General features: G+C 26.0%; 3 protein-coding genes across 3 annotated transcripts; all 3 read left to right on the forward strand.

Annotated features, from left to right (window-relative positions):
- Window positions 1-387: 387 nt before the first annotated feature.
- LOC132930932 (odorant receptor 43b-like) lies at window positions 388-3,982 on the forward strand. The gene is made up of 5 exons (XM_060997051.1): window positions 388-1,055; window positions 1,374-1,482; window positions 2,470-2,574; window positions 2,759-2,917; window positions 3,905-3,982. Exons 1-5 carry the CDS (start codon window positions 388-390, stop codon window positions 3,980-3,982), a joined length of 1,119 nt encoding a protein of 372 aa, XP_060853034.1.
- A 2,010-nt stretch (window positions 3,983-5,992) lies between these two features.
- LOC132930994 (odorant receptor 43b-like) lies at window positions 5,993-10,297 on the forward strand. Its single transcript, XM_060997152.1, has 5 exons — window positions 5,993-6,660; window positions 6,970-7,078; window positions 8,055-8,159; window positions 8,526-8,684; window positions 10,220-10,297. The coding sequence occupies exons 1-5, from the start codon at window positions 5,993-5,995 to the stop codon at window positions 10,295-10,297; spliced, it is 1,119 nt and encodes a 372-aa protein (XP_060853135.1).
- Window positions 10,298-12,104: 1,807 nt separating this feature from the next.
- Window positions 12,105-15,376, forward strand: LOC132928182 (odorant receptor 43b-like). The gene is made up of 5 exons (XM_060992659.1): window positions 12,105-12,772; window positions 13,151-13,259; window positions 13,803-13,907; window positions 14,269-14,427; window positions 15,299-15,376. Exons 1-5 carry the CDS (start codon window positions 12,105-12,107, stop codon window positions 15,374-15,376), a joined length of 1,119 nt encoding a protein of 372 aa, XP_060848642.1.
- Window positions 15,377-15,611: the final 235 nt, after the last annotated feature.

Here is a 15,611-nt window from a genome sequence, read left to right on the forward strand (position 1 = left end):
TTCTAACTTTAGAATGTCAAATATTAATAAACAATTAAAAAATAAATAAACAAACAAAATCCTCATGACTACTTCACCCCTCAGAGGTCAATAAAACTAAAATGCTTAAAAAAGAAAACACCAGTAAAGAAAATAATTAATAGGTTGGTGGTTAATCCATATCATTGGAGAACTTATTGATGCATAATAATATAATATATTAATTTGATTTTACATTTTTTATTAGACACCAATATTTGGGATAGCCATACCCTATAATTATATAATATTGTATATATTTATACATATTATAATCTAAACAATAGTTTATAAACATGACAACCCTACGTCGGTACTGAAATAATAGCTGTAAAATAATCACACTCAGTATGCCGACAGAGACGGAACATGGCACACATAGTCGACACTTATTTTAAAAAAGCTGGATGCGGCGACGGCCACAGTTATGACACTACATGTCTGGTGTATTTCACTTATTGTGAGATTGTCGTCACACTGTTCTTCGTGGCGTCAACCTACCTATTGATTGCCGACCCCACAGAAGACCTATCCGTTCGCGCCTACGGCGCCCTATGCTTCATAATTGAAATCCTCATTTCTGCATTCATAGCTATTAGGTTCTACAATCAGTCACAATACCGTGATATGTATCAGCGTTCGCGGAGAGTAGGAATATCAGAAAACCTTAGACAGAAAATCGCAATTGTGATCAAACATCACTTAATCATGCCGAACTTGTTCGCAGTAGTTTCCGTGTTGTACACGATTTCGTCGGAATCAGTGAAGATTGGTGATCCGTTCACGTTCCCCTTCGTGGACGTATTGTCGATAAAAACGACAACTGAGGCTGTTTACGTATTCAAATATATTTTATACGCTTTGCCCGTATACATTGCACACATTGAAGTCAGTTTCTTGCACGTGATGTACATGTATTCCACGGGCGTTCTGCAGACTCATTTTCAGATTCTCGACGAACAGGTCAAAGAATCAATGGTAAACACGGATGAACACAAATTAAAGATCGCGATCGAACACCATCAAGAGATGTTGAAGTGAGTTGTGTTTAACGCACCGTTTAGTTTCTGTCATCAAGTATATTGTATATTATCCCTATAACCTTAATGCCTTGATGACATTTAATTTAAAAATTCTATACAATGAATACATTCAAAATTGGTTTATACCCATACTATTCATCCCTATTTAGCCACATAATAACTCAATCTAATGAAATGTATAATACATACATCATAATATAGTATTATGTCCCGGTTACGGTAAAGTATAAAATAGTAAAAGAGCAATCCAAAAAAATCTATATAAACACCTACAATTAATACATTATTACATTTTATAAATATCATTTATAGGTTTTTCAAAGAAATGAAGACAATATTTGAGAAACCAATATTTTTGATAATAGTATGTTGTGGATTGTATATTGGTTTGACTGGTTGTTTAGTAATTCAAGTCATACAGGTGTGTGGTAGTTATATATTTGATTAATCGTAGTTTATTTTTTTTTCAACAATTTTTTATAACAATATACACATATTGTTAACAATTAAACATTTTAAATAATTTTATATTTAATAGATATAAAAATAAAAATAAATTTATAATTATTTTTAACATTGCTATCTTGTAGAATATTTAATTGAGCTGAACGGTAGGCATCTAGAGGGTTACTGCAATGGAGGTGTTATCATTATAATTGAATTCAATGAATTCAATAATACATAATCATTGTTGGCATACAAAAAACAGCTATGAGTGAAGACAGCTAATCTCTCAATATATTATTACTTATATTATGATTATTACTCAATATATTTCATGATTATATTTTTTTTATATTGTTATTAAAGACATTTTTATTTTTTTTATAAGTATAAATCAATGCAAAAACTTTACAATTATCATATATTATTAATAATTTGATTTTAATAGAAATGCTATTTAAATGCTAATTTTTCAATAATGACGAAATTTATTAAAATGTTATACTTTCAAATGTTTATAAACATTTTTTATGAGGTTACCCTTAACTTTTTTTTCTTTTTATAACTATTAAATATGAAGCTTGTAAATTTTAAAAACTTTGACTTGTTTTTCTTCAATTAATTTTTTTTTTTTCCCAATTATGAGGATAAATTCATGAAATACTTTTATAACTTTTTAACACCCTAAGTAGTAGCACCCTCGACGTTTAAAATCAAAGCATTTTTAATTTTTACTATAATATAAGATTATTACACATAAAAAAAATAACATCAAAACACACACGTCATTGTAAAATCAACATATTTATGCCTCCACTCAGAATCTAAAGATTCTTTTAAAGTTTTATCACAATTTAGTACTATATTATTATAAATTTATAGGCAACTATACATAATATCATAATGACAATTACTATTTATTATACACAGTTTAAGTGATTAATTATATCTATATTATTTGTAGGGCTATATTCATCAAATAATATTGGGACTATGTATAGTTAGTAGTTTGCAATGTATCATAACAATTATAATTTATTGCAATTATGCAAGTAATTTGTACAATTTAGTAAGTATTTATATGTGTATAATTATTATTTGTATTATTTATACCAGAGCATTTCTCATGCTACACTCATTTTATTAAGAACTACTATCGTATTTGAAAATATTTTTCTTTCAAAAAAGTCAATGATTATGGAATCAAAATAACTACTTAATATGCTTATTTATATATTTTTTTCACTTTTTAGCATGATGGTATATTTAACGGACTTTTTAAACATCGTTTATTTTATTCTCAAAACAAATCATTTAATCATCTTATATTAATAATGATGACTAGAGCAACGATTCCATTAGAATTTAAAGCTGGTTCCATTTTCACCGTAAACATAAACCTACTTGTCAGAGTAAGTGTATATTTTATTTATTTAAATTAATAAATGTCATACACTTTTTGTTTTTTTGTAAATATTAGGAGATTTATACATAAAACTAATACATTTTTAATATTAAATTGCGATTTAACAAACCATTTTTCATCACAATTTGCCTGAGACAAAGCATTCCTTAAGGCTTAAAGGATCTAGTCTCTATATAGTTTATAGGTAATGGCACCTCTCCCGAGTCCTTGTACTCACTATCAGTATTCGTAATCTAACTATAAACTATATTAGCGTTGGTGTATAAATATATCCAGAAATTATTTTATTTAAAAACCTAACACCATCGTCATTTCTGCCACTCACTTATGTTGATGTTCTAAGCGCGAATTGATCGGTTAGTTAAATCGTATTTTATATTCATATAATATCAAGCAATTATACGAAAAAACGATTCTGTTCTCGTTCGATTTGTAATTTGTCTTGATCAGTTTCCTAGAACTACACTATTAATCCATATTCCTAACAAATCAAACTATAGAATGGTATAAGGTTAGAAAACATTTACCAGACATAATTTATTCTGCATGCTGCTTCGCAAAACCAAGTATTTGCAGGAATTTGACTGATATAAATTTCATGTGGGCCCTAAACTCCAAAGGGGAGTGATGTGTTAAAGGTATAGTATATGAATCCCAAGTCTATAACCTGATTAATGTTTTCTTAGATATCCGTTCCAATATAATTTAGATATATATATAAGTTTTGTGTTAGTTTTATTGAATGACATTAACATGCATTTTCGAATAGCTTAACTAAGCCAACAGCTATTGCTATTAAACATCTATTATATGAATATTATAAATAGTATAATCAACGTTTAATAAATAAATGTATGTAGTTCTAATGTTGGTTTATAAACTTATAATACTTAAAAAATGATTTTTTTCTTTTCTTTTCTAAAAACATAATTAATTATGAATTATAATAGACATACTGTTATATTTATTTCAGATCTTAAAATTTGCATACACGGTGTTTAATGTTCTATTAACTTCAATCAATCACCAACTTATAAAAACTGAAGTATAAAAACAATTTATATAATATTATCTATGCAATTCATTAGAGATTAGTGATTACTTAGAAAATTCTTTTTTTTTTCATTATTTTGAAATGTCAATGTTTTTTCAAAAGCCTTTATTCGTATAGTTTTGTTTTTTAAATTGTAATATTAAATAAATATTTGTACAAGATTTTTTATTTATTCAAAATCTTTAAGATGTTCTACATTTTATGTAGCACTGCCATCACCCTTTAATAAAACGTCACAGTACAAATGCTATAGGCATTAAAATGTTTTTATAAGGTTAATTGGTATGGTCAGTGGTCACCAATTATTTTGAATGCTTGTAAGCCCCTACGACTCTATACAAATACATTATGTAAGTTGTACAACAAAATTGTTCTTGTTTTACATGAAAAAAATTTCACTCAACCACTTCACTGTATAGTAGACTGTCGCAAATAATAAGACACCAGGCCCGGTCGAAACTCGTGCATATCTCCGCACTACAAAATAGTCTACGACTATTAGTCTGTAGTCAGAGCCCTCAGAGTACACCGACTGCAACGTCTGCAGTCAATCTACAGTGACTAATCACAGAATGATTAGACACTACTGATGGTCCCTACGTTGGTTCACGATTTACTTAATCATACTGAATGTGCCAGACCGAGTCTTCGCTCTTTTTATTTGGGATAGAGTATAAAAAGGATAGTCGAACATTGGTCTATATATTATTATATATGTACATAATTCTATAGTTATTAGTAATTTATTTTTCTATTTTAAATATGATAGAATGAATACATTTTGTGAAAAAAAAATAGCATATTTTACTATATATTAGTTATTATAGGTACATACTATTATTTAATATATTTTTGATATTTTTAAATGATATATTCGTAGTGAATAAGTAACGTTGTAGTAAACTTTAAAATTGTTTTACTTACAAACACTATACATCAACATCATACATAATTAATAAAAGAACTTAAAAAACTTCAAATAATATTTTGAAAATTATACAGTAACTAGAATTTATATAATTTTTGAATTTAAATACTAATTAACTAATTTAAGGGCTTTAAAAAAGTTTTCTTTTGATTGCTTTGGTTATTGTTATAATATTGCTGAATATTGAACTCATCCTAACCGGTTTCCTAAGCTTATGTTATAAATATAGTATATATATAATGTATTATTTTTTATTTAAAGATTAAGACATTATTATTATTATTAAATATTTTATGAACAATTCAAAATGTTGAAGATTTTAATCTCAACAAATTTGTAATTAGGCTTTAGTTTTTATAAATGTATCAATTTACTTGGTAAATTCAAATTTACTAATATTATTTTATAAATTAAAATTAATTTTATTAATATTATTATTTAATATTATGGTGTTATATTTGTATAGATATTGTGAAATTGTATTGATGATTTCCACGGTCAAAGCCACATACAGGAATACAGGATGTGACTTTGTGTACCTACTACCTACATTATTATTATATACATCGCGCGTCTATATTTTTTTCTAAAAATTATTATTATTTCAAAGGTGTAAATATATAGGATAACGCCACACTAACACCTCACACACAAAGAGATATTTATTATTTCATACCATGTTGATCGTGTTTCAAACTTTAGCATGTCAATAAAAATTAAAACATATAATAAAACAATAATATTATCATGACTATATACATCATTCCTAGGGAGTCAATATAATTCTAACATTAAAAAAAAAACAGCAGCTGTAACGCCTGTAATGTAAATAATATATAGCTTAGTGGTTAATGCATATTATTACGGATTTTATTGGTGCATAATAATATAATATATTAATTTGATTTTAAATTTTTTATAAGAAGCGACCATTTGAAATGGCCATATCGTATAATTATATAATATTGTTGTACATATTTTATCACATAAACAATAGTTCATACACATGACAACACCGCGTTGGTGTTGAACTAATACCTGAAAAGTAATCACACTCAGTTCGCCAATAGAGACGGAACATGGCACACATAGTCGACATCTATTTTAAAAAAACTGGATGCAACGACGACCATGGTTATGACACAATGTGTATGGTGTATTTCACCTGTTGTGAGTTCGTCGTCACACTGTTCCTCATGGTGTCGACGTGCCTATTGATTGCCGACCCGACAGAAGACCTATCCGTTCGAGCCTACGGTGTCCTATGCTTTTTAATTGAATTCTTCATTTTTTCTTTCATAATTATTAGGCTCTACTATCAGTCATATTTCCGTCATATGTATCAGCGTTCGCGTGAAGTGGGAATACCAGAAAACTTTAGAAACCAAATTGCAACTATGATCAAACATCACTTAATCATGCCGAACTTGTTCGCAGTAGTTTCTGTGTTGTACACGATTTCGTCAGAGTCAGTGAAGATTGGTGATCCGTTCACGTTCCCTTTTGTTGACGTGTTGCCGATAAAAACGACAACTGAGGCTGTTTACGTATTCAAATATATTTTATACGCTTTGCCCGTATACATTGCACACATTGAAGTCAGTTTCTTGCACGTCATGTACATGTATTCCACGGGCATTCTGCAGAGTCATTTTCAGATTCTCGACGAACAGGTCAAAGAATCAATGGTAAACACGGATGAACACAAATTAAAGATCGCGATCGAACACCATCAAGAGATGTTGAAGTGAGTTGTGTTAACCGCATTGTATTGTTTATGTCATCAAGTATATTATACTTAATACTTTAATGCATTTATATTTATGACATTTAATTTAAAAACTTCTATACAATGAATATATTCAAAATTAGTTCATACTTACCCATTCATCCTAATTTAGCCACTTAATAACTAAACCTAACGAATTGTATAGTAATATATTATCCATGTACCACTTATGGTAAAGTATGAAATAGTGAAAGAGCAATCCACAAAAATCTATATAAACACCTACAATGAATACATATTATTACATTTTATAAATATCATTTATAGGTTTTTCAAAGAAATGAAGACAGTATTTGAGAAACCAATGTTTTTGACAATAGTATCTTATGGATTATATATTGGTTTGACTAGTTTTTTAATAATTCAAGTCATACAGGTGTGTGGTAGTAATATGTTTTATCAATCGTACAGCTTATTTTGTTTACAAAAATTTTTATATCAATATAGACGGATAGTTAACAATTAAATATTTTAAATTATTTTATATTTTTATAGATAAATATTATTAATATCCCTGTATTGTAGAATATGTAGTGTAAATATATTTTACTTCCTTTTCAATAATTATAACAAAAATCAATAATATAAATACTACCTATAATTTGATTAAAACAAAAAAGTAAGCAAGACAGTACCACCCGGCTGTACAGTAGGTGTCTATAATAGTGAGATACTACAACGGATGTATTAAAATTAAATTTAATAATACTGTTTCATCATAAGCATACCAAAAGCAACTATGAGCGGAAACAGTGTATCTTCATATATAATATTATCATATATATTTCATGATATTATGTTGAATATTTCTAATTAGTATTAAAGTAGTCTTTATTTTATTATAAGTATAATTTATGCAAAAACATTGCATTTATCGCAGTATATTAATAATTATAATAATAAATATTATCATATTTTATACTACAATATTATAAAATAGTGTAATAGGTATATATTAGATTTTCGATTATCCAGGATAATGGTGTAAGGGGTCACACGAGTAAATGAAAACCATGATTAATCTAATCTAGATAATCGAGGTTCTACTGTATCTTTAATTTAATATTTTTGATATAAATTGAAAGACTCATAAACAAATGTTATATTATATTTTTAAACCTTGAGTATAAAATATATTAAAAATGCTTTGCTAATTTTCACAATTTTGACAAAATTTATCAAAATTCTAAAACTTCAAACGCTTATAAACAATCTTTTGAAGATTTACACTCTACTTTTATTTTACTTCTATCTTTCAATAACTGTTTGCTATGAACTTTATTAATACCTCGTGATTATTACTATTTATTTTACGTAGTTCAACTTATTTATATTATCAATATTATTTTTAGGGCTTTATTCATCAAATAATATTGGGACTATGCATAGTTAGTAGTTTGGAAGGTATCCTAACAATTATCATTTATTGTGTTTATACAAGTAACTTGGAAAATTTAGTAAGTAGTTATTTGTATAAAATTGTATTATTTTTACTATGGTATTTTACATTATACACTAATTTTATTAAAAACTACTAACGTTTTTGAATATATTATTTTTTTAAAAATGTCAATAAACAAAACAGACATTTTGATAAATGTTTTATTCAATATTTCAACATAACAATTTTTTACCAATATAAAAAGTTTTTATTAAAAACAATAGGAAATAGTAAAAATATTGTATTTTGATGACTTCAACAAAACAATTATTTTCATGAACGTTTATATATTTATTTATAATATATATTATACATTCATACTTTTTGATACAATAACTGTACTGAATCACAAAAACTACTTAATATTTGTTTAACGTTTTAGCATGATGGTATATTGAACGGACTTTTTGAACATCGTTTATTTTATTCTCGAAATAAATCATTTAATCATCTTTTATTAATAATGATAACTAGAGCATCGATTCCATTAGAATTTAAAGCTGGTTCCATATTCACCGTAAACATAAATCTTCTTGTCGGAGTAAGTGTATATTTTATTTATTTAAATTAATAAATGCCATGAACTTTTTTGTTTGTTAATATTAGGACATTTATACATATACAAAATACATTTTCAATATTAAAATACGATTTTACAAAATAATTACATTACAATTTTTTCAAGACATAGCTTTACTTTGAGGATTAACCTCTAGAAAATGTATGGGTTTATTATATCTTTCCCGAGTTATTTTACCCACTATATAATGTTATTCAAAATCCAACTCTAGAATCTATAATTGGTTCATCATTGGATCCAGGAATCATATTATTTAAAAACCTAACATCAGTAAGGGGATACTGATTGCAAATAAATAGGTATTAATCGATATAACTTACAAATCGAACTAACAAGTTATATAAGGTTAGAAGACTTTACCAGACATAACCGATCATGCATACTGCTTCGCAAAATCAAGTATTCACAGGAATTGACCTGATATAAATTTAATTTGGGCCCTAATGAATAGTGTTAAAGGTATAATATTATATAAATCCTTAGTCTATAATTCGATTAATGCATTCTTAGATATCCGCCGTTAAACCATAATATATAAACAGTGTGATCACGATTTATGGTACCACTAAATATCACAGCTGAATGATTCTGTATTGAAGTGAATATTTTAGAGGTCCTAGGGGATGCTTAAATTCAAATTGATTTATGATTTTCAAATTTTTACACTTTATATGCACATGCGCAATACAACTCATATTTTTTTAAATGGAAACACTATTGTTTTTCGCATATTTGGATTGATTATTTTTTCTATTTACAAAATTGACCAAATTAGAGAAGTCACTATTCGAGTTAATTCTTAGTTCATGTTTATCGAAATTTTCAATTATAACCACCGAAAATAATAAAATAAATGCCAAATAAATGTTTAATTTAACTTTTCTGTGTACAAGTAATTATTTAATAATATCGTACGTCATATGCATGGATATCTTTAGTATGTGTTAATTTTTGTTTAGCTGACTACTATAAAACAATCATAATAGTGACTTCTCTAACATGGCAAATTTTGTAAATAGAAAAAACTTTTTATACAAAAAACGTTTAAAAAAAATAATCTATCCAAATATATAAAAAAAAATCGTGTTTCCATTAAAAAAATGTGAGTTGTACTGCACATGCTCACACAAAAAATGTAGAAAAATTGAAAATCATAAATAAATGCGTATTTAAGTTCCCCATAGGCCCTCTAAGATATTTACTTCGATATAAGGTAATTTAGCTGAGATATTTAGTGGTACCTTAAATCGTAATCAAACTGTATATACGTTGCTTTTAATAGCTAAATCAAGATAAATAGCATTACATCTATGACTATTAAACATCTATTATGGATGTTATAAATATTATTATCCACGTTTAATAAATAAATGTATATTTTTTTTTAAAGTTAGATTATCAATTTATAATAATGAAAAATGTTTGTTTGTTGTTTTTTTCTCTGGAAACTGAATTAATTATGAATTATAATTGACATACTTTTGTATTTATTTCAGATCCTAAAATTTGCATATACGGTGTTAAATGTTTTACTAACTTCAATCAATATCCAAGTTATAAAAACTGCAGTTTAAAAACAAATTATATTATATTATATTTGCAAGTGATGAATAATTTATGATTATTTAGAAATATCTTTTATTTTTAATTTTTTTTTAAATGTTCTTTTTTAGTCAAATTTTTTTCAAAGACTTTTATTTGTCTAGTATTATTTTTCAGGTTTGATTATTAAATAAATATTTTTATTAGTAATTTTATATATTCAAGATCGTTAAAATGATCCTCATTTTGTGCCATACTACCATCATCCTTTAATAAAACGTCATAGTATAAATTCTATGTGTATTAACGTGTGGTTAGCTGTTTCCAATTATTCTGCAGGATGACTGTAAGCCCTCACAACTCTACATACCTACCTAGTCTTTGATAACTAAGTGTCTATTATTGATACTTTAAACATAAATTCAATGATAAATAATTGTATAGAAAAAATTATCCTGAACTGACCATCAGTCATCAGTCTATAGTTATTAATTTATTATATATTTATATGATTTTATAGCTATTAGTAATTTATTTTTCTATTTGAAATATGGTAGATTGAATAAATTTGTGTAAATAACAAATAGCATAATATACCTACTATATAATAGTATTATTATACATACTATTATTTAATAATATATTTTTATATTTATTATTTTTCAATGCTGTATAAGCGATTAATAAGTAAGCTTGTAATTAGTAAAATTTAAAATTTTTTACTTTAAACACTGAATATACTATAATAATAAAAAAACTTATATAAGTAAATAATATTTTGAAAATTATTCCATAACTGGAATTCATATAATTTACTAATTTAAATTCTAATTATACCTAATTTAAGGGTTTTAAAAGTGTTTTCTTTTGATTTCTTTGGTTATAGTTATAATATTGATGGGTAATAAACCCGTCTCAACCTGTTACCTAGCCTTATATTAATTATTACAAATATAATATAATATATATACACATATGATGTATTATTTTCTATTGCAAAATTAATTTAATTTTTATTAAAAATAATTGACATTATTATTATTATTAAATATTTGCTGAACATTTCAAAATATTTAAGATTTTAATCTCTTAAAATTTGGAATTAGGCTTTAGTTTTTATAAATGTATCGATTTACTTGATGTATCCAAATTTACTAATATTATTTTATAAATTAAAATTAATTTCATTAATATTATTATTTAATTGTATGATATTATATTTGTATACACGTGTAGTGTTAATGATTCACACGGTCATAGTCACATACAGGTATATATTTATGTTATAATGACGTGAATTCGGGTACCTACGACATTATTATATACATTATACACTGTCTATGTTTTATTCTAAAAATTATTATTAATTCAAAGGTTTACGTCATGTATAGGACAGAACACAAACACAGTCACAAAGGGAAAGTTTATTCTATGTTGATTATGTTTAAAACTTTAGCATGTCAATAAAAATTAATAAATTAAAAAAAAAAAACCATAACATCATCAACACTACTTTACTTATAGGACGTCATTATATATAATATTCTAATATTAAAAAAAAAACAGCAGCTGTAACGCCTGTAAAGTAAATAATATATAGGTTAGTGGTTAATGCATATTATTACGGATTTTATTGGTGCATAATAATATAATATATTAATTTGATTTTAAATTTTTTATAAGAAGCGACCATTTAAAATGGCCATATCGTATAATTATATAATATTGTTGTACATATTTTATCACATAAACAATAGTTCATACACATGACAACACCACGTTGGTGTTGAACTAATACCTGAAAAGTAATCACACTCAGTTCGCCAATAGTGACGGAACATGGCACACATAGTCGACATCTATTTTAAAAAAACTGGATGCAACGACGACCATGGTTATGACACAATGTGTATGGTGTATTTCACCTGTTGTGAGTTCGTCGTCACACTGTTCCTCATAGTGTCGACGTGCCTATTGATTGCCGACTCGACAGAAGACCTATCCGTTCGCACCTACGGTGTCCTATGCTTTACAATTGAATTCTATGTTTTTTCTTTCATGATCATTAGGTACTACAGTCAGTCGCAATTCCGTGATATTTATCAGCGTTCGCATGGAGTGGGAATACCAGAAAACTTAAGACACAAAATCGCAATTTTGATCAAACACCACTTAATCATGCCGAACTTGTTCGCGGTACTTTCCGTGTTGTACACGATTTCGTCGGATGCGGTACAGATTGGTGATCAGTACACGTTCCTCTTAGTGGACGTGTTGCCGATAAAAACGACAAATGTGGCTATTTACGTATGCAAATATATTTTATACGCTTTGCCCGTATACTTTGCATACTTCGAAGTCAATTTCTTAAATGTGACGTACATGTATTCTACGGGCATTTTGCAGACTCATTTTCAGATTCTCCACGAACAGGTCAAAGAATCAATGATAAATATGGATGAACATAAATTAAAGACCGCGATCAAACACCATCAAGAGATGTTGAAGTAAGTTGTGTTCAACGCCCTGTATAGTTTATGCCATCAAATAAATTATACTTAATACTTTATACATTGATGATATTTAGTTTAAAAATGATATACAAAAAATATATTCAAAATTGGTTTATACTTATATTCATCCATCCCAATTTGACCTCCAAATAACTCAACGTATCAGCATATATTAGTATTCATTATTTACCAATGAGTTATGAATTAATCTGTACATAATTATTAACTTAAGTTTTATAGTATAGCATCTAAATAACATTGCACGCATGATACTTACACTAAAACATAAAATAGTACCAGATTAATTTTAAAAAAACCTCTTAACAGCTACAATTAATGCATTATTATACAGTTTATAAATGTGATTTATAGATTTTTCAAAGCGATGAAGACAGTATTTGAGAAACCAATATTTCTTTTTATTGTATCTTGTGGTTTATTTATTGGTTTGACTAGTTGTTTAATAATTCAAGTCATACAGGTGTGTACTCCGTAATTTAATTTATTTGATTAATCCTATAGTTTTTTATTTTTATAATAGTTATCTTATATATAGCAATATATTTAATAATTAAACATTTTCAATAACTTTATATATAGTTTAAATATATTTTTACTCGGTTTTTGTAACGAAAAAATGTATATAATACTATAATAAAAAAAAAGGTAGGCAAATTAGTACTGGCCAGCTGTGAACGGACACAGTATATCAGTATATTATACAATATTATCAAATACAATAATAAAAATAATGTCTGTTTTTGAGTATTGCTAATTGCTATTAAACTAATTTTTATTTTATTATTAACATAATTTAATGCAAAAACATTGAATATATCATAAACTTGGCAAAATGTTATAACTTCTAATAGCAATGAACATTTTTTATGGATTAACACTCAATTTATTTTTTACTTTTTAATCTTTCTACAATAATTTTGTATGAACATTGTTAATCGCTTGTAATTATTACTATTTATTATACGCAGTTATAAGTTATTAATTATATCAATATTATTTTTAGGGCTTTATTCATCGAATAATATTGGGATTATGCGTACTCAGTAGTTTGGAAGGTCTTCTAACAATTATAATTTATTGCGTTTATGCGAGTGATTTGTACAATTTAGTAAGTGTTTACTGTTTATATGTGTATAATTATTGTATTATTTATACCATAGTATTTTTCATTCTACACACGTTTCTGAAAACATTTTTTTTAGAAAAAGTCAACGAACAAAACATACATTTTGATAAATATTTTATTCAATATTTCGTTACTATTTTTTACCAATATAAAAAGTTTTTATTAAAAACAATAAGAAAAAGTATAAATATTTAATTGTTATGACTTCAAATTGTAAAACGATTATTTCCATGAATGTTTATAATATATGCATAAAACATCCATACTTTTTTGATACAGTAACTAATTACTGAATCACAATAAGTACTTAACATGCTTATTTATATTTATTTAAACTATTTAGCATGATAGTATCTTGAATGGACTTTTTGAACATCGATTACTTTATTCTCGAAACAAATCATTTAACCATCTTATATTAATAATAATGAACAGAGCATCGATTCCATTAGTAATTAAAGCCGGTTCCATTTTCACCGTAAACTTAAATCTACTTATCAGAGTAAGTGTATATTTTATTTATTTAAATTAATAAATGCCAAATTTTTTTTTTTTTTTTTAGTCACTATTAGAACATTCATACACAAATATATTGCATTAATATTAAAATACGATTTTACAAAATGTATGGTGTTTTGCCTGAGACATGGATTTCATAGAGGATTAGCCCATAGAAAGTTTACAGGTTTATAGTATCTTTCCCGAGTTTTTTTACCCACTACCTATTTTTATTCGAAATCCAACTCTAGAGAATTGTATTGGTGCATCAATTGATCCAGAGATTATATTATTTAAAAACTTAATATAAGCTGCATCTTTTAAATTCATATATTCAGCAATTATACTAAAAAATCGATTCTGTACTCGTTCGATTTGTAATTTATTCTGAGCTCTTTCTGAGGTCCACACTATTGATCCATATTCCTTACAAACCAAACTAACGAGGTTGTATAAAGTTAAAAAGACTTTTACCAGACATAACCAATCCTTGTCTGATACAAATTTCATGTGAGACCTAATGCATAGTGTTAGATGTATAATATTATATGAATCCCAAGTCTATAACCTGATTAATGCATTCTTATTAGATATCAGTTCCAATATGATAAACGTCTATAAGTGTTTTGTTAGTTTTATTGAATGACATTACCTTGCATTTTCGAATTTCTAAATCAAAACCAACACTATTAGCTATTAAACATCTAGTATGCATTTTATAAATATTATAATTAATGTTAATTAAATAAATGTATAGGTATTGTTCCAAAGATGGTTTATAAACTTATAATACTGAAAAATGTTTGCTTGTTGTTTTTTGCTGAAAACAGAAATTATTATGTATTATAATAAGCTTACTTATGTATTTATTTCAGATCCTAAGATTTGCATACACGGTGTTAAATGTTTTACTAACTTCAATCAATCACCAACTTATAAAAACTACAGTATAAAAACAAATTAAATAATATAAAGTTGAGGCCTAAAGGAGTAGATATATTCTTTATCTCTATATATATTTGCATTATGTATTTGTAACTTGTAAAGAACTTTATTAAATAAATTTAAAAAATAGTGATAAGTGATTATTAAAAAAAAAATTTTATAATTCTAAAATGTTTTTTTAATCAATTTTTTTCAAAGTTTTTATTCGTCTAGCTTAATTTTTTATATTCGTCTATAAAATTA

This window comes from Rhopalosiphum padi, chromosome 4 (assembly GCF_020882245.1).
Source record: "Rhopalosiphum padi isolate XX-2018 chromosome 4, ASM2088224v1, whole genome shotgun sequence".
Taxonomy (NCBI): domain Eukaryota; kingdom Metazoa; phylum Arthropoda; class Insecta; order Hemiptera; family Aphididae; genus Rhopalosiphum; species Rhopalosiphum padi.

Bases quoted from the DNA above. Each gene is read 5' to 3' on its own strand.
- LOC132930932 (XM_060997051.1), top strand. From the start codon at position 388: ATGGCACACATAGTCGACACTTATTTTAAAAAAGCTGGATGCGGCGAC. The intron at 1,056-1,373 runs GTGAGTTGTGTT...TATCATTTATAG, and splicing joins CACCATCAAGAGATGTTGAA to GTTTTTCAAAGAAATGAAGA. The intron at 2,575-2,758 runs GTAAGTATTTAT...TTCACTTTTTAG, and splicing joins CAAGTAATTTGTACAATTTA to CATGATGGTATATTTAACGG.
- LOC132930994 (XM_060997152.1), top strand. From the start codon at position 5,993: ATGGCACACATAGTCGACATCTATTTTAAAAAAACTGGATGCAACGAC. The intron at 6,661-6,969 runs GTGAGTTGTGTT...TATCATTTATAG, and splicing joins CACCATCAAGAGATGTTGAA to GTTTTTCAAAGAAATGAAGA. The intron at 7,079-8,054 runs GTGTGTGGTAGT...TATTATTTTTAG, and splicing joins TAATAATTCAAGTCATACAG to GGCTTTATTCATCAAATAAT.
- LOC132928182 (XM_060992659.1), top strand. From the start codon at position 12,105: ATGGCACACATAGTCGACATCTATTTTAAAAAAACTGGATGCAACGAC. The intron at 13,908-14,268 runs GTAAGTGTTTAC...TAAACTATTTAG, and splicing joins CGAGTGATTTGTACAATTTA to CATGATAGTATCTTGAATGG. The intron at 14,428-15,298 runs GTAAGTGTATAT...TATTTATTTCAG, and splicing joins ACTTAAATCTACTTATCAGA to ATCCTAAGATTTGCATACAC.